Genomic DNA, 24,530 nt, shown 5'->3' with positions numbered 1-24,530 from the left:
AGGAAACTAATCAGTTGTAAGCTTTTAATTACAAAATAGAATCAAATATTTTCATTATAATTTTTTATCTCTTTATAATATTATATAACTATATCGGTTTGTATAATAATTATATAACATGCTGAACTAAATGGATCTTCACCATTTTACATATTACCAAAAATCACTAAACTTAAATTAATATTAGGGGTAGATTTACATCCTCCCTCAAAGTCCATTAGACAATAAATTAAGCTCATTTTACTATGAAATTCTAGCCTCTTTCTTATATAAATAAAGAGATATCTATCTTTATCAAAAAGGGTCCTCTTTGCCATTTAGATCAAAAACATTTCTCATAAAGATTTTATAGATTTTAGATTCACTTCACAGTAGAAATTATTCTTGTAATGCAATCTTTGATCAATAAAATATCGATGTTCTTTTTTCTCATTTGATTCTTTCAAAATTTTTCCTAAACTTCAAGAATCTAATCATTATCCTTATATTTTTTATTGTATGATTTCAATAAACATCACCAACATAAAAACCGTTTTTTGGTCAAATAGTTAACAAAAACGTTTATTGATAAAATGAATTATTTCTCGAAAACCAAAAAGAGAAACTCAACATGATGGTGCAACAAAGAAAAGAAATGTGACTTTGAATATAAAAAAGGAGAGAATAAAAAAATATTTTACCCACAGAATGATGAAACAAGTGGGCGATCCGACACAAGCCAAACTCCTCTCAGACTGATGCAACCTTAAAAGAAGCGGCAATTTTCTCGAACATAAACCAATACTCATCCACCACGTGTCTAGTCATACTCAATCCACCTCTCTGGCGCAGCCTTTTGAGTCTGTTCATGTGTGTTATCCTAATACGACCCATCGTTTTGGCTCCCTCTCTTTCACTATATATTATTTTTATTAAAATGTTCTCTATCGAGTTCATAGTTTTATAAGCTAATAAATCCACAGAAATTCTCTTCTTCTACTGATTTATATATCCACTCTCTCTTCTCCACAAGATAGGAGTGAATGAAGACACTTGCCATGTTTTAGATAACTTATCTCTCTTTTCACTTGCTATATATAGTTGACTAGGTTAACCTCTTTAGGTTGCTTTTGAGCATCTTTGATCTATTTAAGGAAAGATTTAGCTTAAAAATGAGTTTAGGTGCGTTGATAAAAGAGGAGAAAAGAGCAGCAACAACATCGTCTTCTTCTTCTTCTTCTTCTCAGGTACATATGCCAAAAGATATAGACTGGCAAATGCTTGACAAACCAAGATTCTTCTTCCTCGGCGCCGCTCTCTTCTCCGGTGTATCCACAGCTCTTTACCCTATCCTTGTCCTCAAAACAAGGCAACAAGTCTCCCCAACCCGCCTCTCCTGCGCCAACATCTCCCTAACCATCGCTAGACTCGAGGGTCTAAAAGGTTTCTACAAGGGCTTTGGAACGTCTTTGCTCGGAACCGTCCCGGCACGTGCCCTCTACATGACGGCTCTAGAGATCACCAAGAGTAGTGTTGGTCACGCAACCGTTAGGTTAGGTTTGTCTGATACAACATCTATGGCTGTTGCCAACGGTGCAGCTGGTTTAGCCTCTGCCGTGGCTGCTCAGGTTGTCTGGACACCGGTTGATGTCGTGAGCCAACGGCTTATGGTTCAAGGCGATGTCTCGTTGAGTTCTTGCAGATACACTAATGGGTTTGATGCTTTTAGAAAGATTCTTTGCACTGATGGACCGAGAGGGTTCTACAGAGGGTTTGGTCTCTCGATCTTGACTTATGCACCTTCAAACGCTGTCTGGTGGGCGTCTTATTCTTTAGCTCAAAGATCAATTTGGTCTCGGCTCAAGCGTCAAGATGGTGGTGGCTCAGTGGTGGTTCAAGCGTTGAGTGCAATCACGGCAAGCGGTTGCTCAGCTTTGATAACTATGCCTGTAGACACAATCAAGACAAGGTTACAGGTCTTGGACGCTGAAGAGAATGGGAGGAGACGAGCAATGACAGTGATGCAGACGGTGAGGAGCTTGATGAGGGAAGGAGGCTTTGGGGCTTGTTATAGAGGGTTAGGACCAAGGTGGGTCTCAATGTCTATGTCTGCAACAACAATGATCACAACCTATGAGTTCTTGAAGCGCCTGGCGGTAAAGAAGCAGACATGACATGATAAAATCATTCATAGACTCAGTTTCTCCTTTTCTTAGGTTTAAAAATGTTTTCTTCTCTAATAAACACTCATAAAACATACTAAGGATCACACCCTAAACAGAGTTGTTTCCTTCAGCCACAGTTTCCTATATAATGTTTGCTAGAAAATAAGTAGGCGCCTTATAAAGAACTACCGACCATACAAGTCATTCAGAACATTAATATGACAGATTTAGGTTAAGTTAGATTTATTTAAACCGATTTAGAATGTACAAATCTGATTTTAAGAAAATCAACAGTTTAAACCGATTTTGGTTGTACATATCAGATTTTAAGAAAATCATTTTAGGACAAGTTGGCGCCTAGCTATGAATGATAACTAATGTCTACCTAAGATGGAGAAAAGAAGAGGCTAAACCGATTTTTAGAACATTGGAAATAGAACAAACACTTTGATTGAGAATTAAAATGTTTTCTTCTCTAATGAACAAACATAAGACAGAACAAGGATCAAACCCTAAACACGTAGATGCCTTCACTCAATAAACATTGGTAACAAATGATAACTAAATGTCTTCCCTAAGGCGAAAAGAAGTCTTAACTTAACCAACAAATCTGATCTAACCAAAGAGTAAGGCTGTTACATCATATGTAAAGCAAATACACAGAATTGAATTTTAGGACCGAGCTCTCTTGTTGCTGCAAGATGGGCACTTATACTGCTTAATGTGCTCAGCCCTGGCTGGTGTTATCTTCACACACTTCCCATGGAACCAGTTCTCACAGAGGTCACAGCAGATCCAGAACTCATCAGCTGCATAGCTCTCACCACATGCCCCACACTGTGTTTCCCCTTGCTCATCATCCTCATCCTCCTCTTCTTCCACACCTTCCTCTTCCTCCTCCTCCTCATCTTTGGGCTCAGGCTTTGTCAGCTTGGGCCTTGGTTCTGATCCTCGCTGTATTTCAAAAAAATAACCAAAGGTTTTAAGTAAGATGGATAAAAACCAGTGTAGTTCATGTTTATGCGCCCGCCTAATCAATAATCTCCTATAAAGCACCTAATTACCGTGTAGCGATATTATAAACAGATTAGCCCACTCACTCACCTTGGAGTTTGATTTGGATCTGTTGCTACTATTGTTGGAAACAGAAGATTTCTCCTTGGATGGTTTCTTAGCAGTGCCAGCCACAACCTCAAATATCGATGGAAGATCATTCATCATATTGAAAAGCCTTTTCCTACAGAAACAAAAGATGGAAGAACATCATTTCATAAACATATATAGCAAGTTAGATAAGACTCTAGAGACGAGTTTTTATAGTGTGGCTAAGGAGATACAACATACCTATCAGCTTTGTCAAAGCCAAACCTGGCTCCGAAAAAGAAAGCAACTGCAAGAAGCCATGCATCACTGTGGACAGCAACAAGGGACAACCAGTCCTTTTCCTGCATCCCGTCTCGGGCAAAGTTGATGCCCAAGACAGGCTCCGGGAGCTCAGGGGGAACCTCTTCAGCTGGTAAGTTCACTTCCCAGTGCTCATCTGGGCGCCCATAGAGACACAAGTTCTCCTTTTCTACAATCAAGGAACAGAACCAAAACTGTTTCATTGCTGTCTTTAAACCATAGATTAAAAATGGAAAACAAGGACCAAACCAACACTAAGAGAACACACAATAAAACAAACCTTGAATGGTGAATCAAAGAGCACTTTCAAGTCTCTCAAACCCACCAGATTCAAATACTATTCAAACAACTCAAATCCTCGTGCCTATCACAGGCAACACAATGCTAAAAGCCAATCACGAAATGAACATTTAAAAAAAAAACAGTAATTCAAAAAGTCAAATAAAAATCAACACTTTACTCATTATAATTCAGACAAAAACAGAGAAGAGAAAACTATCAAAACACCCTAATGGCATCACTCAACACTCAGCTACAAAACAGAGCACCAAAGAAACACAATAAAGACAGTAACTTTCGACAAACCCATAACCCAAATCACTCACCTGGATCACAAAGTCGGTAAAACTCCTGAACATCTGCGAAAAGGAGAAACCTTTAAGTTAATTTTTTTATGAACAATGGAAGAAGAAACGAAGAGGGCAAAAGTGTTTGATGAAACAAATTACTTACCTGAGGTTAAAGCTTTAATCATGCCACTCCTACGACCCTTGAAATCTCTGAAAACCTCCTCCACCGTGCGTGGGTTGTACGCGCCACCTCCGTCCATAATCTTCTTACAGAACAGCTTCTTCGCAGAGACAACGGAAGAAGAAGAGAGAAGGTATATTTGACTTTGCCCTGTGAATTTGTTGAAAAGGGGCAGACGCAAAAAATAATATTAAGCGGATTTAATAATACGGGGAGGAGTCCGCTAATGAGAGAGAGACAATCAGATGGGGAAGCGAGCACGATAAGCGTTACTTTATAAACCTCTTGAATTTTGACGCGTGTCGATTTTGATAGTACAAAGCGTATTGGTAGTAGTATAAATATGTTTCATGTGCTCTAGAGATGCTTTATTGGATTATCGAAATTCTATTTTTGTTTGAACCAAATTTTCATAGTATCAGAGTCATATCTTCGTTTCTTCGTTTTCGGTTGTGTTCTTTTTTCATTTTTTTTTTAAGTAGTTAGCATAGGGTTCGTTTACTTTTTCGCGCCAAATTTTCTTTGTTAATAACTTAATATGGTAATATAACAATACATTTAAGGGTTATTAGTTGTTCTAATTTTGATTAGTGATAAACATTAGAGATGCTTTACTAAAAATATGTAGCTCGTCCCAAGTTATATTTGGTAATATGTTACGACAAATCAATACACGTCTTTTTTTTATGAAGAAATAGTCTCATCATCATTTTACGACAATTTAGCGAGGAAATATTTTTTACGACAGATGATTAACGTTGAAATGACGTTCGAGGTTATTTCATCGTAAAAGGCTATTTACTATAAAACTCATTTGTATTTGATTAGGTTATAATATAACTCATTTGTATTTGATAAACATTAGGGTTGTCATTTATCATTTTATATAGTTAATAATAATTTTTTTATTTTATATGTGAAAGAGAAAAGAATATTCTTTTCTAACAAAATCATTTTAAAATCTTTGTAAAATGCAATTTTAAAATTAATCAATTTTAATTTTTATTATTATTAAAATATAACTATTTTATATAATTTTAATTTTCGTTTATAAAAAATAATAACCTAATTTTATCTCTAGTTATATTTACATAATTAGAATTTATATTAATTAATTTCGGATATAAGTTTTAAAAAGATTCTAAAAAGAGTTTTTTATAGATTTTGTTAGCATTAGTTTTAAAACAAAATAGTTTATTATTTCAAATAAAATGATAAAATATATTATAATTACATTATGTAAAATTTGATATAGTTTCTATGGAATGGTCCAAAAAATAACATATAAAAGAATTCGTGACTTCTATTTAAATAGTGTAGATTGTTATCATTAGTGAAATTTTCCTTCTTTTCAGTCAACATCTAATGCATGCATTTAGGCTATAAATCCAGATCTATTCAAATAAATTCTATAATATGGAAATATATATATATATATATATATTTCTGGTAACCACACTGACTATAAACATTTCTGTAATAGGGTGTTTTATTCTTTTTTTCTCGTTTTAAGATGGAAAAAAAATAATAAAAAAAGGAAAGGAAAAAATGTAACGTATATTTGAAAAGCAAAGTCTGAACACGATTCTCATTGGGATATCAAAACTCTAGAAAAGCATACATACACAGATTTGTAGAATTGAAGAGAGCACAATCACAAGTAGAAGATAAGGTTTAGATCTTTTCAAAAGAAAATTCACCAGTTGAGTTTAGGGTTTGTTCCTTGGTTATGAAAATTTGGCTATTGTCAAAGCAATGAGGAATCAGGATCGTAGGAGGGGTATAATGACGAGTCAGATTCGTAGGAGTCCTAGGTGGGGTAGGCTGAGTGAGTTTCCAGACGAGTTGCTTTTGAAGATACTGTCTTTTCTTCCTAGTAAAGATGTTGTAGCCACGAGTGCCATTTCAAAACGGTGGAAGTCTCTTTGGAAGGAGGTAAAGAAATTCAGATATGATGCTACTCCTTCATATCCTCAAACTTTTCAAATGTTTGCTCTATTCATTAGAAGCAGATCAAATGTAGAGAGCTTACAGCTCAAGCTGAACCCAAATAACTCGAGACAAGATTTCAAAGATTTGGTTAACTATGCAGTTGCTCGCTCTTTGAGAGAGCTGAGAATAGAGATGCTTTACAAATCCTTTGAGTTTCCCCAAAGCTTGTATCTCTACCCACAACTTGAAACCCTCATACTTGAGAAACTTAGTCTTGTGGATATTCCATCTAACGTTTCTTTGATTGGTGTCAAGAAACTTCACCTTTTATCGGTTAGATTCTCAAGCGACGAATCTGTGACAAAGCTTCTAAGCAGATGCCCACTTCTTGAAGACTTGGTGGTGAGAAGAAGCACATATACCAATGTGATGGTATTTACTATTGATGTGCCAACGCTGAAGTGTTTATCTATCGATAATACGTCTGGGAAATCTCGGCCTGAAGGTGTTCATGGGTTTGTGATTAATGCACCTTCTTTAAGGTGCTTTAGCATTAAGGACACCTTCAGCAACTATGTACGGTTTGGAGAAATGCCGGAGCTGGTCAAGGCGAGTGTCAACATTGTTTGTGACCAACCTATACCGACCGAGAGAGAGACGGTGCAAAGTACATCCTCGAAAATGTGAGTGGTTTTAAAAAGGCTGCTGCATTCTACTCAAAATATGCGGAGAAACATGATGTTCTGAAGGAGTTAGAATGTGTGGCTTGCGTGCATGTGTTTGAATAACTTCTTTGTTATTAATAAGTTGGAATAGGTAGTTTCCAACATATTTCTTGTTATTTGCTATCTGTGTTTGTTATGAATAAGTTGGAATAGTTTCCAACATATATGTCTTGTTATTAGCTATATGTGCTTCTTATTATTGAGTCAGTGAAGGATTGATTGTCCGTTATTTTGTATGTTTCTCGGTTTCATCATGTATAACAAAAAGGAAAACATTGCTCTAGAGTCTATGATTCAAATGTAAGAAAGTGTGCAAATGTACCATGTTGGTAATCCTAAGAAAAAACATTTTCAAACAATAAAAAGACAGGGATAGTGTTCCAACTTATACGTACCGACCAAAGTCACAAAACATCCATGTCTGAAGTAACTTTTTAAGAAAACAATTGAAACAAAAACTCAATAGAAAAGAGTTTTCGAGGAGAGTAATACATACACATTTGATATATTTACATTGAATTTGTGAATTGCGATGATTCAGCACAACAGATACACAAACAGTATAAGATAATTTTTTTTTGGGTTGCGGAATTCAGTTTAATAACTCATATTAGGCATGAATTCACAAGAACATGTGCTTTAGGGTTTCAAACGGGATGATCTCCCTGTTGAAGTGAACTTGAAGAAGCAAGATATCACTTTCCTAATGAGTTGTGGAATAGAAAAGATAATTATGATTGAGAGTTATCTATTAGAGAGTTATCCTAATGAGTTTAGTAACTTAGTTTTATATATAAGGACATGCAAGAGTGTTGCATAACTTAAGAGTTGAGAAAACCTTTGTTTTTGAGTTATTTTCTAAAGCATTGTGGTATTAATATAGAGATTAAGTTAAGGGTTTGATTCAATAATTGGTATCAGAGCATTCTAATATTGTGTTTTTTTGCACCAAATTTTATTTTTTGTTTGCTTATTTTCTTTCCATTTTTATAATAATGTGTATATATTTCATTTTAATGTGACTTTTAGCATTATTATCAAAAATATCTGTCGTTTTTTCACACAAGTTATGTTAATTAATATGATATCATATAAATATGCTCGACTGTTTTCTTACTTTCATTATGTTTAACTTTTTTTCCAATCATTTTTCTTCAACTATAATTTGATTGCTACATTTAGTATTTTATCTAATTTTTTTCTGATGTGTGCTCCTATCTTCTAAGAATCATATGGGTTAAGGTAGTTGGGGTGTTCCTATGTCTATTATTTTTATACACCAAAGATGATAGCAGCCCTCACCAAAAGCTGGAAAAACATGGTCTTATGGCTTCTAATGTGATTATAAATGTGAGAGGTCAAAAATTCACGAAAGGTTTCTATCAGAGCCGGCTTAAGGTAAGGGGCAAGGAGGCGTAGGCCATGGGTTCTAAGCAGTTTTTAATAAAAATAATATTAAAGAAGGGTCTATTTTTTTTCAAAAAGTAGTTAGGATTGGAAATAAGAACCCAAAAAAATTTAAGTTACCCATAGATATATGTAATAAGACTTTTTGTTTTTTCCCCAAGGACCTATATATACCTTGAGTCGACCATGGTTTCAATATATGTTTTGGTCAAGGCTTCTGAAAATTGTAGTGTTCTAACGATTATGGCGGTTGGCTATAGAGTACATATATGTAGGCATTATACAAATTCTATACGGTATATATTTTTTAAGAAGTATAAATATAATAATTTATCATACATAATTTAATATTGATTTATTGAATAAAATATATATTATAAATAGTATAAATTAAGATTTTTTATAAACTGTATAACTGCTGCATAGATATCGTAAGATATCGTATTTTTACCGTATACATGTGGCATAATTGACTGTATGATTTTAAACATATATTTTATAGGTTGTGGGATCAAATCTTTTTGAAACTTATTTTTAATATATATACATCAGTTATCATTTAAAAACTTAAATTAAATTTATGTTTTTGTTACATTTGAACAAATTCTTAGAAAGATTTACTTCTATTTCATTGTTATTTTCTATTTAAAATATAGAAAAAATCTTTCCACCCTATTTTAAAAAAAGGTAAAATACCAAATTAAAAAAAGATATAGCACGGGCTCTAATCAAATGTGGGCTTTAGAACATGTTTATTGCAAGTATTTTAGGTTGGGTTCTTATCGTAATATAAAATACAATCTCTTAGCTTTTAACTAGGGCTGTTCAATATGGTAAAACCGAACCGTACCGAACCGAACCGAACCGAAATAGACAATATGGTTTGGTTTTGGTATATACCATATAAACCGAATGGATATAATTTTATAAAAACCGTAGGATTTGGATATGGTTTGGTATATAACCGATTAAACCGAATAAACCGAACAAAACCGATTAAAAGTAAAAACATGTAAATATGTATCTATTTTATAATAATACATGAAAATCTATTAGTTACATAAGTTAAATTTGTGTTAATAACTATTACCATAATTTTATAGTAATAAAAAATCTTAATTTGTAAAACACTTGAACTATAACTAAATAACAATACATCGCAATTCAGACATCTTATTTTCTAAGTCTTTTTTGATCTTTTTGATTTATTTTAGTCTTCACTATATTAATATGAAGATTATAAATTTGATAGACAATAATTAATGGAAAATTTTCAATTGAAAAAGCATGACTTTAATGAACACTAAATATGGAAGAGTGGAAAAAATTGTCATTCATGTTTCTGTTTTGTTTCATATTTTTATTTTTAAAATTTCAAGCTTTGATTTTAGTTATAGATTTGATTATTTTATTTGATGGTATAAGCATTTTTACTTTTTTGTTTATTTATTTGAACATGTAATATATTTTTAATAAATGACTGTGTTGACAATATGACTCTAAAATTCATATGATATGATCTCAAACAAAATAATTATGTTTTTTGGTATAAAACCGAATAAACCAAAAACCGACGGTATATAAACCGAACCGAACCGAAGTAAATATGGATTTAGAATGGTAGTTATATTTTACTAACCGAAATACCGAAAACCGAAAAAAACCGAACCGAAACCGAACCGATATCCGGATTGAACACCCCTACTTTTAACTATAAAAACTAAGAGACGTCTCTTATATCTTTTATTTAATAAACATACTCTTAAGGTAAATACAGCAATATTAGAATGGTAATGTACAATCCATGTGAAGATACAAAAAGGTATTAGCATGACCGCGTGAACTCCAAGCTATCGTCATCTCTGCTTCAGGTTCAGCTTCAACTTTGATTGTGATTGGCTTTCACAAAGCAACCATCTTCCTATCACTGATCTCATCGACTCAAATAATTTCTTTCTAAATATTCTAAAATGATTGGCATGTAATTGGTCTTTGTTATTGTGAGAGCGAAAGATTCTAGTTATTCTCAACAATTAGATATCACCTCATGGTGTTATAAATGCTCACTGACGACAGAGTAAAGAAATATATAAAGGTCTGTTTTCTGACCGAAACTTTTGAAAGTTCAAATGTGAAAACAAATAAAAGTGGAACTATAAATTAAAAGTCACATCCGTAAAAACTCTTCATCAACTTGTTGGTTAGCTCCATGACTTTGCTTGACTCTCATGATGCAAAGACTCGTTGAAGAGTGGAAACATGAGCTTGAGAATGAGACTTGATGGATACACGAGAAACCACAGGTTTCAGCAATGCCTTAACTTCCTTTGGTAAGTCGAGATGTTTCCTGACCTCATTTGCCAATTCAATCACATACTCATCCTCATGCCCTGTTTCACAATATTCATCTAACATCAAAATCAATGCCATATATTTCCTGTTAGTATAAATTTATTGAGAAGGGCTCTTTCTCACCTATGTCGTGCATTGCTTTCTCCAGCTTAAAAAGATACTCCCGGTTGTTTCCACAAGGTCCAGTAGCTGTGGCGATTTGCATCGCCATCTCCTCCATTGGAGCAGGGCCCAAGTAGTATTTGTTTGACACTTTGTCTGGGGTTGACGTGAATCTACACAAGAGAGAGGACACCAAAGTGGTTTTAACATTGAAATTTTCCAAATTAGAAACATTAACAGCCAAAAAAATAGACTTTAAAATCCAAACATACACTATAACTCCGGTCAAGATTGGTTTGGACTGTTTGGTGGTGTCAGTTTCCTGCATTCAATGTATATATATAAACTAGTTAATTTTTTCTTAATTTGGAATATTTAGAGCACCTCAATCTATAGTCATCTAATTAAGAGTCAGAGAAAAAAATATTAAGGCATCTTGAAATGTGAGAAATTGTTAAGAAATATCCAAATATTTTCATGTTCATATTTATACTTAGAATTTCAGTTAACAATGAGATGCTCTTACCGTGTAAAATTGAACGAGTGTTTTTGAGTCGTATTCACACTCTCTTCCTTCCAAGTACTGCAAAAAGAGAAAACAATAATCAGATTCAACAAAAGTAACAAAAAAAACAAGCTATGTAAAATCAATAAAGGAATAATCTTTGTACCTCCATCGCTAGCTTCTCCTTCTCGGGTCCTCCACGAACACAATAAGCTGCACCCCACTGTCCATATATCAACATTATCAATTTCAAACTACTTTTGTTTCTTATAAGAAAAAAGAGAATGTATATATTTTTGTCTTACGCATATTGCTCCGGCGGAATCCTCCAACGTGCAAGTTCTTGCAGGATGTTCAGGCGTGCCTCTATGATCAATGCACCCTGCAGAAAAGGAAACTTTCTAAGTAACATTCCCATTGTTTCAAGTGTGGATAAATGTACTGGAAACATACCGAGATCGAAGACACGTTTGTAGTCTTTGATATAGCCAATGAGTTTCTCATCAAAATCGAAACCCGGGTTCCATATCAAAGATCCATATCCGAACACCCACAAGACCATCTTGGATGTGTTCGGTCTCTTTTAGGAGGAGGAAGAGGAAGAAGCTAGGAGGAGATTTTTAAAAAAGGAATTGTGATATTTTTTTGAAGGAAGAGAGACTCGGATATTAATACAGAAGAGTTGAGAGAGAGACAAGAGTTTCAGTTGTGGGAAGAGAAAGAAGAATCCCCGAGTGTTTGGGATTATGAATGAATATAGACGGCTTTTAGGGTTTATTACTTGTACCGTGCATCTCCGCATTTATAGCGGATTCCTAACTTTTTGTTTCTCATTGGATACACTGAATCTAGACACCTTTTTCTTATTATTCTTTAACAAATACAGACGCAATTGGCACTGATCCAGCATAGCTGCCCTAGGCTAGCCCAAGCCCACCTTTTCGTTCTTTCTTTTTTAAGCAAAAAGTCAAAGTTTGTCGTCTTAAATTTTGGATGAATCTGTATCATTTTTCTGTTTGGTAAAGTGTATTACGATTTGTGTATACTTGGTTTACTTATTTACTTGGTATATATGATTAGGTCTAGAAACTTGTATAAATATGTAGCTTATTGACTTGTTGATTGAATAACTGAAAAGTATTCGGATGTGTTGATTCCTCCATAATCCTATATTACCTAAGATCGATGTAGTGTTAGATACTCCTTAGCCAAATCAAAAGAGATCACGGCAATATTAGTTGGGTTAAGAGAGATGATCATAAACAAGTGACTCGTTAGGGTTAGCTAAACTTATATATGCTAAACTTTAATCACCGTTAGCTACAATAAGTAGATGTCTTTAGGTTGGTTGCAACTTGCATCTTTTATATGCAAGTTGGACTTTACATATATTGAATCTATCTCTAGATTTAAAGGTTTATTTGTAGACCTTATGGGAGACTAATTAGACTAGACCTAATTAAGATTGTGAATTCAATAATAGAACGCTGATAGATCGTCCGACCTAATATCTCTATATTTTTAGTCCTAGCCAGCGAATCATGTCAGCATTTTGAATGGCCTAACAAGCCTTTTATAACTTTCATCGCCTATAATGCTATAATTTCAGATTTGTATCGAATGGCTTGCCATATGTAAATACTGAAAAGTTGCTTTTCAAAATCCGTAATAACACGTTAATTTAGAAAAATATTAGATGGTGGACAAGCATCCGATAAATTCAAAAAAACTAGGTAATGTTTGCTAGAAATGGAACGTAAACATAAATAAATAGTAGTCTTCTAGATCTACTTTAAAGTGAACAAAAATGCTTTAAAAATGTTTTTTGAAAAGGTCGTTTCATGTAGTACACTCGTATATGTAGGGAGAGTGAAAAGTAGTTTCCCAACCTGTGGAAAATGGTCTCTGTAGTCACAATAAGAATATTGCTAAAAAAAAGAACAAAAAAATTGTGGGGCTGGAGGAAAGGTTCAGGTTGTCTGGCTTCTACAACCATTAAGAAATTATATATACCAACCTCGATGGGCGATGACTCGATATTAGCTCCGAGCACGTTGAGCACTTGAGCTGCGAGTTCTTGGTGTTGGACCACTCGTTTTGGTTATGCCGCTGATATTTGTTAATTATTAGCATTGCTTATGGAAATGCTTAATTGATTACGTTCATTTTGTACTTATATAAGTATAACCTGCTTCTTTTGTTATTGTATCCTTTAATTTTCGGTGAATTTGGTATATAGTCGTACCAAAAGAGAGTTATCTAGACAAATAACTACATTTTTCTGCAGACAAATAACACACACTTGCTTTAAGATATGACAAAAGTCCATCACGAAAGGGGTCTAACAGCGGTTTCATAGAAAAACATCTGGGTTTTCTAGTTTGAATGCGTATTAAAGATGAAAACTTAATTTTACTAAAAGTCCAATCACGACCGAGCATCAAAATTCTTCCAATTAGATTTTTCTAATTTCATATATTTTCTCGATCTTTCTGAATTCTTCTTAATCTTTTCAAATTCTTTTTGATTTTCATGTTTCTATAGTTTTTATTTTTATTATTTTGTTTCTAACACGTTTAAGTTTCTTTGTAGCGCTGAATGGGCGTCTTTTTGGTAGCTAGGCCCTAGCTTTTGGTAACCTTTATGTTGTAATCGGTTTCTAAGTTTTTTAATGAAAGGTATTATTTAAAAAAAATGTTTCTATAGTTTAAATATTGACCCAAACTATATAACTGGATCATGCATCCTTGGAATTAAGCACAATGCTTTTAAATAGCGGTGTTACTTAGAGTAAAACGTGGTGTTTAATTTTTTTAAAATCTTGTCATTTAGAAGAATGACGGATATTTTTGACAGAAAAAATATCTAGTCTGATCGTTCACCTAATTAGCTCTCACCATATTGTCATTGATAGGAGTGAGGGAGACGCGATAGCGATGCTACCAAAGATCTTAATAAACGCATGTCACTGTTTGTCATTAACTCCATTTTCATGCAACGCAGAGACAAATTCCAACCTACTACCTTTTTACTAGTATTATTTACTGATCGTTTCGACTAGTCATCAATCACACTATCTATATATTAATTCAAACTACATCAGTTTATTTCTTACGAACAATTAGACCTAAATTTATAATTTTTTTTTTAACTAAAAGGGTTAAACCCGGGTCTATTAAAGACACAGACCTAACCCCCGGATGGAGGTACAGCCCACGGATAAACCCTCTCCTGGGCATTCAAATGAGCCGAAAACAATAGCCCATATCCGTGTGGCCAGCGGGGTTCGAACCAGGGTTCCCATAAGATTGGTATATAATTTACACATATATACCAAATAAGATTCAAGAAGTTGAAGAAAAATGATAATAATAGTGAAGAGGTCCCCATAATAATTGAATTTCACTGTTCTTGTATTTATATAAGCATCAAAATGGTCAAGAAAAACATGAAGAGCCCCCATCATATTAAATGAAGATATTATTGGCTATGATTAAAACGAGTTGAAGTAAATATTTTAGTTTGTAGAGTTTAATAGATTTAACTTGGACCATATTAGAATCTTTATTACGTACCAGCGCTTCTCAATGCAAAGAAGCACATGCATTCGTCCACTTAGAGTCAAACACATGCATATGTGATTAATGTTTTTGAGCTTCTACTCCACGTATACGATTAATTGTATACTACCATCATAATATCTTTCTGAAACACCCTAACAAAATCTATTGGAACATGTGTATTTTTCATGTAGTTCAAATTAGCTAGTTCATGATATAACTATGATATAATTTTACATGTTTTTTACCATTGTAGTAGATTCTTATTCAGTACCCAGGTCATGTTAGATATAAAAAAATTGCACATTTTTACCATTTAAACATTTTATTTATGGGGAGACTAATTAGACGACCTTAATAAAAATAGTTTGTGTACCCAGATCGGTTTTCCATTGTAAATAAATTGTTTGTGTCACCATGTGTAACGGCGGTTCTTTTTTTTTGTCATCTATGAATTGTTATTAATCACCAGAGGTAAACCAAAGTTCAGAACACAACATCATCCTATCACAAAAACGATGGAATGATCAACAAAAGACAACAATCTAGACAAACCTAGAGCCATAAGCAGGACAACCCCGGAATCAATAAGACCATAACTAAAACTAAAAAATCAAACACAAACATTCACCTATGCTCTACTTTACCATGAAGCATTGACAAATCCACCACAACTTTGAAGAAAAGTAAGCCACTAACAAGAACATCCAGCAAAGCCGAAACTATGATGTTATATAGACATCAAATAAGATATTATGATCGGGAAAGCTCATTAATTTATCATTTAACGGAGAACACCGACAATAACCAGAGAGTGAGGGAGACGATAATGCACGAAGAACTGAACCATATAGAAGAAGAGTACTGATAAGTACTCAATCATCCAATTCTTCAATTATTTTCTTAAAAATATAAACCCCACCGTCGTTTTCCTTCAATTATTTCACAACGTCTATATACTCTAACTTATCTATCTATCTATTAATCATATCCAACATACCAGAAGATCGAAAACAAGGAAAACTGTTTGGTGGATGCAGTTTTTAGCTACCAAGAAGTTTGTACAATACCATAATGAAATTTATTTAGGGTTTTGGTTTTGATCGCCGCACATAACTTTGTCATAACCAAGTGGTGGTAATTTAGTAGTAAGGATTAACTTTGAAGAAAATGTAAACTCGTTGGTCTTGTGTTTAATTCCTACTGCAAACTAAATTGTTGCTAATTTGTTAAACGAAGATGGGTCACACTCCCTAGATAACCCGAGGCCGGACTAGTCATTGGTAAGTTAGACATCAGTCCAGATACCCCCAGTTAACATATATATATGTATATATATAACTTTTGTCTGTTCGTTATATCATATGAAAAGTTTGAGTTTTGATCCATTAAACTAATAACACTGTACTAGAATGGTCGTTCGATCTCAAAAAAAAACTAATAACACTGTACTAATTTGGAAAGGAGTTGAAATCAAGATGGATCTTGCAATGACCCACCAACTACAATGTCTTATTCTGAGTTAAGTTAATCAAACATAGTTCTACTACTCATATAACATCCGTATTAAATAAAAATAACCAATAACACCGTTAATTATATCGGATGTTTGGATCACACAAAGGCAAAAGAGTAGCTGAAATTTCAAAATGATTAGAAAGACATGAAAATATAATAGATTGATACAAAGATATAATGCTAGATCTCGTGACTACTAACCAAACTCTTCTGCAACATTGAGTTCTTGCAATGAGCAATAGCTCCTTGAATAGCACTCTGCAACTCCTCCATAGAAGAAGACACACTGTTGTTGCTGCTGCTGCTGCTGCAGCTACCTCCTCGTTGACCCGGAAAGCCACCACGTGTCAGCACCCCGGAGTGACTCGGAGATGACCTCATCGACGACGGACAGCTCGCCGCGCACCGTCCTCGCTTTGTGCATTTCATTAGGTTCCCTGAGAAAGAGGACTCTGTTTTTAAAACAGAGGACTCTGTTTTGAAAGCTGTGACGGTGGTGCTCTGTTTCTGAGATAACTTGTCGTATAAAGGTTTGACCTTTTTCATGTATTTGCGAATAACTTCTTTAGCCGTGGAGCTCATTCTCTTAACCGACGACGGAGGAGCTGCGGCGAAGACGGCCTTGGTGTCTTTCTTGAAAACAGAGGATAGTCTAGAGAGTGAGAAACCACTCTTCTTTGTCTGTTTAAAGAAGACATCTTCTTCATCGGTAACAGAGTTAGGCCGTGAAGAGTCAGAGCAATCGAGCGGGGGAGGGTGGAGGAGAGGGAAAGAGGAGGTGGAGGAGTCAGTGGAGGAAGAAGATTCAGTGGAGTCACGTGCGGCGGAGGAAGAAGAAGAAGTGTAGTCAGAGGAAGAAGAAGAAGAAGAACAGAGTGTACGGACGAGAGAAAGACGAGGAGAAAGCTGGAGAGGAAGAAGCTGACCTTTGTAGAAGAGCTCATCGGCTGGACAAAGCGAAGAAGAAGCTTTTCGCGGCGAGATTGAGATGTTGAATTCAAATTCCGACGAAGATGACGACGGAGAGGAGTGAGACTGCGGTGGCGAGTGACGTTGACGTGGTTGACGTCTCATTGTGTTCTTATCTCTCTCTGTTTTGTCTTTAGCTTCTATGCAATGTAAATTATGTAATAATAGAATGCAATATTTTGAATTGTTTATTTTTGTTTTGTTTTGTTTTGTATTTAAGAGGCTACTGCAGTGCAGTTGATATCATGAGGAAAGCCCACAAAGATCGCCAGATTGAGGCTGTAGTCACATGCAATGCAAATAAATAGTGCTAAATGTTTTAACAAAAAAAAAAGAGAGTTTAAAATGGTCCGCAGGATTAGAGAGTTGTTTAATGACGTTGATTAATTAGAATAATCAGTTTGTAGGAGTGAAAAGTGAGCAAAGCTAGTTGTGAGCTGTAACTTGTGGTCTGATTTTTTTTTTTATGATGTATTTTGTTTTAATGCATCTGATGACTTTGGATTTCGAGTGTTTTCAGAGTTCTCATGATTTTTTAGAGTTTTTTAAAGTCGAAACGCGTTTGGACATATTGGACCTAATCGATCATCTCTCGTCCCAGGACAATATGGTAGAGGTTGAATTTTAGTACTAGATGTTAAACATTATCAATAAATAATATTTTAGTACAAGGTGCATTTTGTTGTAAAACAGAACAAACTTGTATATAGAACAGTAGTAACTAACAATACATTTTTAGAACAATGATGTTAATTGACTTTAATTTGGATTAGTAATGGAATTTGGTAGGAAATGGTGATACAAGAATATACATTTTAAAAACAACAAAAACAAAACAGTATACATATATATATGAAATATGAAAACGTCATCGTCGTGTTCTTGTCGGGAAAAAAATACAGCAGGAGAGTTTAGGAATAGTGATTCTATCACGTGACGCTAACCCTCTGTGTGGCGCGATTGCTCGCCTTGATTCTTTGATATAAGTTATTTTATTCATAGATTCTCTATCAGTTTCACATTGTTATGTAATTCTCATTTCTCAATTAGTTTTTGATTATGCCGTTTATATTGTTGTTGAATCCTTTACTTATTTTATAAAGCAACTACTTTATTATATATCACAGTCATGCAGGTGGTGTCGAAGACACTTTATTGATCACGCGAAAGAACTATGACATAACAAGCATCAACAAAGTCACAGTACCAAATTTTAGCAAAAAAAAAAAAGTCACAAGTTTGGATAGTAAACAAGTAGAGATCCTCAGACGGGGACAATGTTGGTAACAGAAACCCTAACCATCTCGGCTTCAAAGACAATGGAATCTTTCACCAAGTATCCGTCTTGTAGATCTTTACGCAAGATTATATTGCTTACTCCCTCACGATGACCTGGTTGAATCGGGTACCAAGCTGCAGCTGCGACACCAAATTGCATTCGTTTTAGATAATGAGTCACTTAACATTCGAGACATAATTTTACATTTACATTGTCCTATAAATATGAATGTGTTTTTTCCTAACACTTACAAGATGCTCTTTTGGGGTTGGAGCCTAGCTGATGCCTCAATCGCAGATTAACGGCTCCCCAGGTGCTCGTCTCGACTGCGTTTGGCCTGAAGCCTTGAGCGTATAGGAAGATAGGGATTGCATGGGGTCTTCCTTCTCCCTCTCCTTTCGGGTTAAACCCTAATCTCCTGATTAATTATACATTAATGAAAACCAATTACTATAGCTCAAATTGACCATTTACACTTGTGGACACTGAATTCAAACTAAACATTAGTCAAGGATATACATAGTTAGTTGGTTACAAAAAATAATCATCATTTTCAATCAGGACTTTCGCGGTGCTATATGTATCATCAAATAAAGGACTAACCAGAATCGGTCTCCAACAAGAAACTCGGAAGAGTAATAGATCTTATCTTCCAAGGAGGAGAAACGAAGTATTCTCCAAGTGAAAACGTTGTCCGGAGGGTTTGATACAAAACTGACTCTCTCTTGTTGTCCGACCGGTCTGATGATGAAGATCTCAGCGCCAAAAGAAACAGTGTTTTGCACGATGAAACCTTGATTCGGGTTGCGGAATGTTGAAAGAGGAATCAACTGTCCAAATCCCCACTCTCTATTTCCTTGGTTGTATCGTTTCACCGCTTCATCTGCAACCCATGATATATACATAAAACTTACATGGGCCAAGTACAGAGTACACATGCATGCGTATGTATCCAAGTGGTTAATATCCGAAAACACATACCAGTGACAGTCAAGTACATGTGCCGTCTGGCATTAAACACAAAGAGTTTGAGATCAACCATGACCTCCCAGCCCGTGGGAAGAGAGTCTGTGTCTTCAATCCTCACGTAAAGTGATACATGGTTGTTTCCTCCATCGTCTTTGTTACCAGTCACGTACAAAATCAACCTCCTGGTATGGTTCATACAGAAAACAATGTTTCCTCTTTTCTTTTTTTAACAACATGCAATACTTTGGTTTTGTCACAACATGCATTTTCAGCAAGAATAAACATATTTACGAAGTAAAAGAATAGTGAGAAAGAACTAACCATTTGTAACCAGAAGCCTCAAAAACTGAGGATTCGTACGGTTCAAATCTCTCCATAACCACAGAGAAATTTCCTATTGTTACGATCTTACTTGATGGTCGCTCGCTTCTCAACTCTCTAGTCACTTCTCCTGTCAACCAAAGTTTTCACAAGCATTATAAAACAAGTTTCCACTTTTAGAAAGAAAACAAAGTGAAAAATGATTTTAGAACCGCATGCATACCCAAATTTGCGTTGAGATTGTAAGAACTATTATACTCTGTGACCTGTTTTTGTGTTGTTCATTAAAAACTATGTTTAGTTACATTAATAAAAGCATAATAGATATATAAAATAAATTGAAAAAAGAGATTCAGACCTGTTGAATGAGGAACTCTGCAGAAGAGGAAGTGATGATAAAGAAAAAAGCGAAACATATGACTCTCAGACTCCATCTCCCATTCTCCATTCTCCCTTTATGTTTAATCAAGTGTTTAAGGAAGATGAGGTTGTGTTTGGCTTCGCATTTCGCAAGCATTTTTTTTATAGACAGACCAAATGTGTCCTACTAGATGCTCGTTGTAACCACGTGCTTGAACAAAGCTGTTACAGAGCCACACGGCTAGTTCGTGTAATTTGAATTCTATCACAACAATGCATGGTTTTACTTGGAGCACTAGAAAATAATTTAAAATGTGACAGGAACACCCCTAAATGCAAGGCCGGTCCCTCGGCATAGCTTAGTGAAATATTGATCTTGTGATCCCAAAATTTTAAACATTAATAATTAAAATCAACTGTGGGTCTCGTGGATTACCCGCACAATTCATTCGACGGAGTGGGTTGAGTATTTTATTTGGCGGATTATGTGGGTTAGATTTTTGAATCGAAAAAATGATTCAACCCGCAGCGGGGGAGCTCGTAGCAGATTGACCCACAAACCTAGCACTAAAAAAGTTAATAAAATAATATGGGTCCCAGTAGATGCTTGTTGTGACCACGTGCTTGAACAAAGCTTTAACTGAGCCACACGGCTAGTTCGTGTAATTTGAATTTTATCACAATGCATGGTTTTACTTGATGTGACAATTTATGAATTGACGGGGCTTGAGATACACATAATCATGAAGGTTCATGCTTTGTGACGTACCATCCTACCTTGAGCTCTCTTGTAGTGAGATGAAAATGGGTTCATGATGGGTGACCTTTCTTAGTGGTTTGATGCGCCATCCAAGATGAACTGGATTGTTGATAGAAGGTTGGTAGAGAAGTTAATATGGGTTCAACCTCAAAGGATTAGTCCAGTCCAGTAAAAAATCCAAGTCTGAATTTTGATAACATCCACGATCGGCATTTAGATTTATAAGGCTTGAAACAGTTACTAAATGATCAATTCTGTTATCAAAATTTTGATACCATATAATGAATGTAAAGGTGTGTGTTTATTGATCAACAACGTGGACTATTTATACAACCTTAATCACATAAGGCATCTAGGTATAGGACATATTAGAGTAGTCTAAATCCCTAAGATATAGAAGTATATCCTTATCGTATTAGATACCAACTCTGTTTTGAAATGTTATGTTATTCAGATATGTGAGATGAGAACGGAATATTGTGCTATTCTTACTACCAGCTCTGTCCGGCATCATTTCTCAGGAAACTTATAGTATGCTTTTTTTGCATCTCTTGTTTCAGGGTGGATCTCTGAAATGTCATTTGAATCCTTAGTAAATATGGTTCATATTATAAGAAAGGATCAAAACGAGGGTTTTTCAAACCAAAACAAAAACTTTCACAAAAAGAGTTTCATTTTATTTACCACGCGGAAGAACCATGAGTGACATAACAAGCATCAACAAAGACATAGTCCCTTTGACAATATAACATGCTTCGATACTAAACAAGTAGAGATTTTCATATGGGGACGATGTTGGTGACAGAAACCATAACCATCTCGGCTTCAAGGACTATGGAATCATTCACCAAATATCCACCTCGTAGATCTCTAATGTAGATTATATTTAATCCCACTTTATACCCCGGTCGAATCGGATACCAAGCTGCAGCTGCGACATCAAATTGCATTCCTTTTAGATATTGACAAAGGTCGATATAATGTTAATTACATTTACATTGTCCTACATATATTTCTTTTTCCTATATATCACTTACAGTATCCTAATCTGTGGTTGGAGCCTAGCTGATCCCTCAATCTCAGATTAACCGCTCCCCAGGTGGTTGTGGCGACTGCGTTTGGCCTAAAGCCTTGAGCTTCTAGGTTAAAAGGGAGATGGGGTGCTCCTGGTCCGACTCTTCTCGGGTTAGTCTCTAATCTCCTGATTAATTATACATTAAAAAAACAATTACTACAGTTCAGAATTAAACATTTACACTTGTGGAGACTCTGAAACAAAGTTACATTATTCTATGATAAGCATGGTTACCAAAAAATATGCAATATGAATCATTAGATAAAGAACTAACCAGTATCGGTCTCCGACAAGAAAACTCTGAGAGTTATAGAACTTATTTTGCAAGGTGGAGAAACGAAGTAATCTCCAAGTGAAAACATTGTTCGGAGGGTTTGATAGAACTGTGACTCTCTCTTGTTGTTTGACCGGTTTGACGATGAAGATCTCAGCACCAAAAGAACAAGTGTCTTGTACGATGTAACCTTGACTGGGATTGTGGAATGTTGAAAGAAGAATCAACTGTGCATATCCCCACTCTCTATATCCTTGGTTGTATCGTTTCACCGTTTCATCTGCAACCCACAGTATCAATAGAAATTACACGGGCCGAAATATAAAGTAATCATGCTGTAACGCCCTCGATAGCATGCATGCATAACTTAAGATTTCTAGACATCTTGAATAATAAATGAGATTAGAAAGAGATTTGAGAGGATTATTAAAGAGATTAGAGATTAGAGATTGGAGATTAATGAGATTTGGAAATGAGATTAAAGGCTAGAGAGAGAATTCAAAGATGACCAGAGACTTTTTATTATCTTGCTTAAATCTTAATGAAGAGATTATAAAGTTTATATAGAGAGGATACAAGGGTTTTAAGAGCTTGAGAAAGGCTGTCATGGGCTTCTTCCTTTCTGGGCCGAGTACTGTAGCAACAGTCTCAAGTCTGGTGCCTAACTTCTCAAGTCTGGTGCCTTAGCAACAGTCTCAAGTCTGGTGCCTAACTTCTCAAGTCTGGTGCCTTTGATATCCTTCTTTCATATAGCTTGATCTCTTCATCTCAACACTCCCCCTCAAGCTTGACCATGTGGAACAAGTCAAGCTTGGAAGCCATGAGATCTCCCTCATTAAAAACCTCACCAAAGAAAAACCCATTGGGACAAAACTTTGATGAGGGAAAAAGAGTAAAGACCTCATGGTAAGGGGTACTAGTTTCTCTTGCCAAGATCTATGAGTCCCAACCTGATATGGATGGACTCCATAGTCTTTTGCCGCGCAGCCTTAGTGAACACATCAGCCAACTGATCTTCACTCTTGGTGTAGCAAGGTAGAATCACTCCAAGACCAATCATTTGCCTCACCTTGTGGCAATCTACTTCAATGTGCTTGGTTCTCTCATGGAAGACTGAGTTGGAGGCTATGTGGATTGCTGCTTGGTTGTCACAATGCATGGTCATTGGTGTAGTTTGATCAATCTCCAAGTGCTTCAGGATCCCTTTGATCCACACCAACTCGTTGGTAAGCTTCAGCATGGCTCTATACTCAGCTTCTGCACTAGAACATGAAACCACCTTCTGCTTCTTACTCTTCCAAGTAACCAAGTTACCACCAATGAATGTGCAGTAGCCAGTAGTTGATCTCCTATCAGTCCTATCTCCTGCCCAATCTGCATCACAGTAGCCCACCACTTCAGTGCTTCTGTTGCAGCCCATCCACACTCCAAGATCTTGTGTTCCATTCAGGTACAAGAGCACTCTCTCCACCATGTGCCAGTGATGCTCACTTGGAGCTTGCATATGCTGGCTCACCTGATTCACAGCAAAGCAAATATCAGGTCTAGTGATGGTCAAGTAGATGAGCTTACCCACTAGCTTTCTATAAAGCTTTGGATCATGAAAAGGCTTGCTATCTTCAAGCTCCCCCTCACGTGGCGCCTTGTACCCATCTTCCATGGGCATCTTGGCTGTCTTTCCTCCATAAGCACCTGCATCTTTCAAGAGATCAAGTGTATACTTCCTTTGAGAGATGAACAAACCTTCCTTGGCTCTACACAACTCAATGCCAAGAAAGTATTTCATCTCTCCCAAGTCTTTAATCTCAAAAACAGATTTGAGAAACTCCTTGGTAGCCTTGATACCATCATTATCACTACCAGTGATGATGATATCATCAACATACACAAGGAGAACAACAATACCCAAGGGAGAAGTGAGAGTGAAGAGAGTATGATCAAGCTCACTTTTGCGGAATCCTTTTCCATTCAAAGTAGTGCTCAGCTTGTGGTACCAAGCTCTAGGAGATTGCTTGAGACCATAGATAGCTTTCTTTAGTCTCAATACATTCCCTTTCTTCACCAGATGCTCAAGACCAGGTGGTGGATGCATGTAAACCTCATCTTCTAGCTCTCCTTGAAGAA

General features: G+C 35.6%; 6 protein-coding genes across 7 annotated transcripts; 2 read left to right on the top strand and 4 right to left on the bottom strand.

Annotated features, from left to right (window-relative positions):
* The first annotated feature begins 986 nt into the window (after window positions 1-986).
* LOC106364016 (solute carrier family 25 member 44-like) lies at window positions 987-2,273 on the top strand. The gene has a single exon (XM_013803663.3). The coding sequence runs from the start codon at window positions 1,152-1,154 to the stop codon at window positions 2,151-2,153; it is 1,002 nt and encodes a 333-aa protein (XP_013659117.2). The 5' UTR covers window positions 987-1,151; the 3' UTR covers window positions 2,154-2,273.
* Window positions 2,274-2,576: 303 nt separating this feature from the next.
* On the bottom strand, window positions 2,577-4,527 carry LOC106365888 (PHD finger protein ALFIN-LIKE 4). The gene is made up of 5 exons (XM_048739391.1): window positions 4,281-4,527; window positions 4,154-4,186; window positions 3,489-3,717; window positions 3,249-3,381; window positions 2,577-3,098 (listed from the first exon to the last, which is right to left on the bottom strand). The coding sequence occupies exons 1-5, from the start codon at window positions 4,375-4,377 to the stop codon at window positions 2,817-2,819; spliced, it is 774 nt and encodes a 257-aa protein (XP_048595348.1). The 5' UTR covers window positions 4,378-4,527; the 3' UTR covers window positions 2,577-2,816.
* Window positions 4,528-6,083: 1,556 nt separating this feature from the next.
* Window positions 6,084-6,917, top strand: LOC106364014 (putative FBD-associated F-box protein At1g50980). Its single transcript, XM_013803662.3, has one exon. The coding sequence runs from the start codon at window positions 6,084-6,086 to the stop codon at window positions 6,915-6,917; it is 834 nt and encodes a 277-aa protein (XP_013659116.3).
* Window positions 6,918-10,434: 3,517 nt separating this feature from the next.
* Window positions 10,435-12,027, bottom strand: LOC106364013 (gamma-glutamylcyclotransferase 2-1). Its single transcript, XM_013803661.3, has 7 exons — window positions 11,775-12,027; window positions 11,627-11,703; window positions 11,488-11,544; window positions 11,343-11,399; window positions 11,089-11,138; window positions 10,838-10,989; window positions 10,435-10,752 (listed from the first exon to the last, which is right to left on the bottom strand). The coding sequence occupies exons 1-7, from the start codon at window positions 11,881-11,883 to the stop codon at window positions 10,589-10,591; spliced, it is 666 nt and encodes a 221-aa protein (XP_013659115.2). The 5' UTR covers window positions 11,884-12,027; the 3' UTR covers window positions 10,435-10,588.
* Window positions 12,028-16,447: 4,420 nt separating this feature from the next.
* On the bottom strand, window positions 16,448-17,697 carry LOC106364012 (probable membrane-associated kinase regulator 1). Its single transcript, XM_013803660.3, has one exon. The coding sequence runs from the start codon at window positions 17,471-17,473 to the stop codon at window positions 16,580-16,582; it is 894 nt and encodes a 297-aa protein (XP_013659114.2). The 5' UTR covers window positions 17,474-17,697; the 3' UTR covers window positions 16,448-16,579.
* Window positions 17,698-18,458: 761 nt separating this feature from the next.
* LOC106365884 (probable inactive serine/threonine-protein kinase fnkC) lies at window positions 18,459-20,454 on the bottom strand. 2 transcript variants are annotated; one of them, XM_013805396.3, is made up of 7 exons: window positions 20,296-20,454; window positions 20,161-20,203; window positions 19,938-20,067; window positions 19,629-19,798; window positions 19,251-19,530; window positions 18,899-19,065; window positions 18,459-18,787 (listed from the first exon to the last, which is right to left on the bottom strand). In XM_013805396.3, exons 1-7 carry the CDS (start codon window positions 20,452-20,454, stop codon window positions 18,633-18,635), a joined length of 1,104 nt encoding a protein of 367 aa, XP_013660850.2. In that variant the 3' UTR covers window positions 18,459-18,632. The 2 variants fall into 2 exon arrangements, with proteins under 2 accessions (XP_013660850.2, XP_048595347.1); XM_048739390.1 differs by having other exon boundaries at window positions 19,938-20,064.
* Between the last annotated feature and the right edge of the window lie 4,076 nt (window positions 20,455-24,530).

This window comes from Brassica napus, chromosome A9, assembly GCF_020379485.1.
Source record: "Brassica napus cultivar Da-Ae chromosome A9, Da-Ae, whole genome shotgun sequence".
NCBI lineage: Eukaryota > Viridiplantae > Streptophyta > Magnoliopsida > Brassicales > Brassicaceae > Brassica > Brassica napus.
Note: the sequence above shows the minus strand (reverse complement) of the source record. Positions and strands in the feature narration are given on the sequence as shown.

What these genes read in the sequence shown, in the direction of transcription:
- LOC106364016 (XM_013803663.3), top strand. Translation starts at nt 1,152, where the DNA reads ATGAGTTTAGGTGCGTTGATAAAAGAGGAGAAAAGAGCAGCAACAACA.
- LOC106365888 (XM_048739391.1), bottom strand. Translation starts at nt 4,377, where the DNA reads ATGGACGGAGGTGGCGCGTACAACCCACGCACGGTGGAGGAGGTTTTC. An exon ending in GATTAAAGCTTTAACCTCAG is followed by an intron (nt 4,187 to 4,280) that starts GTAAGTAATTTG and finishes TCCTTTTCGCAG; the next exon opens with ATGTTCAGGAGTTTTACCGA. An exon ending in GGCTTTGACAAAGCTGATAG is followed by an intron (nt 3,382 to 3,488) that starts GTATGTTGTATC and finishes TTGTTTCTGTAG; the next exon opens with GAAAAGGCTTTTCAATATGA.
- LOC106364014 (XM_013803662.3), top strand. Translation starts at nt 6,084, where the DNA reads ATGACGAGTCAGATTCGTAGGAGTCCTAGGTGGGGTAGGCTGAGTGAG.
- LOC106364013 (XM_013803661.3), bottom strand. Translation starts at nt 11,883, where the DNA reads ATGGTCTTGTGGGTGTTCGGATATGGATCTTTGATATGGAACCCGGGT. An exon ending in AGGAGAAGCTAGCGATGGAG is followed by an intron (nt 11,400 to 11,487) that starts GTACAAAGATTA and finishes CTCTTTTTGCAG; the next exon opens with TACTTGGAAGGAAGAGAGTG. An exon ending in ATCTTGACCGGAGTTATAGT is followed by an intron (nt 10,990 to 11,088) that starts GTATGTTTGGAT and finishes TCTCTTGTGTAG; the next exon opens with ATTCACGTCAACCCCAGACA.
- LOC106364012 (XM_013803660.3), bottom strand. Translation starts at nt 17,473, where the DNA reads ATGAGACGTCAACCACGTCAACGTCACTCGCCACCGCAGTCTCACTCC.
- LOC106365884 (XM_013805396.3), bottom strand. Translation starts at nt 20,454, where the DNA reads ATGCTTGCGAAATGCGAAGCCAAACACAACCTCATCTTCCTTAAACAC. An exon ending in CAATCTCAACGCAAATTTGG is followed by an intron (nt 20,068 to 20,160) that starts GTATGCATGCGG and finishes TTTGGTTGACAG; the next exon opens with GAGAAGTGACTAGAGAGTTG. An exon ending in CAACCCCAAAAGAGCATCTT is followed by an intron (nt 18,788 to 18,898) that starts GTAAGTGTTAGG and finishes TTGGTGTCGCAG; the next exon opens with CTGCAGCTTGGTACCCGATT.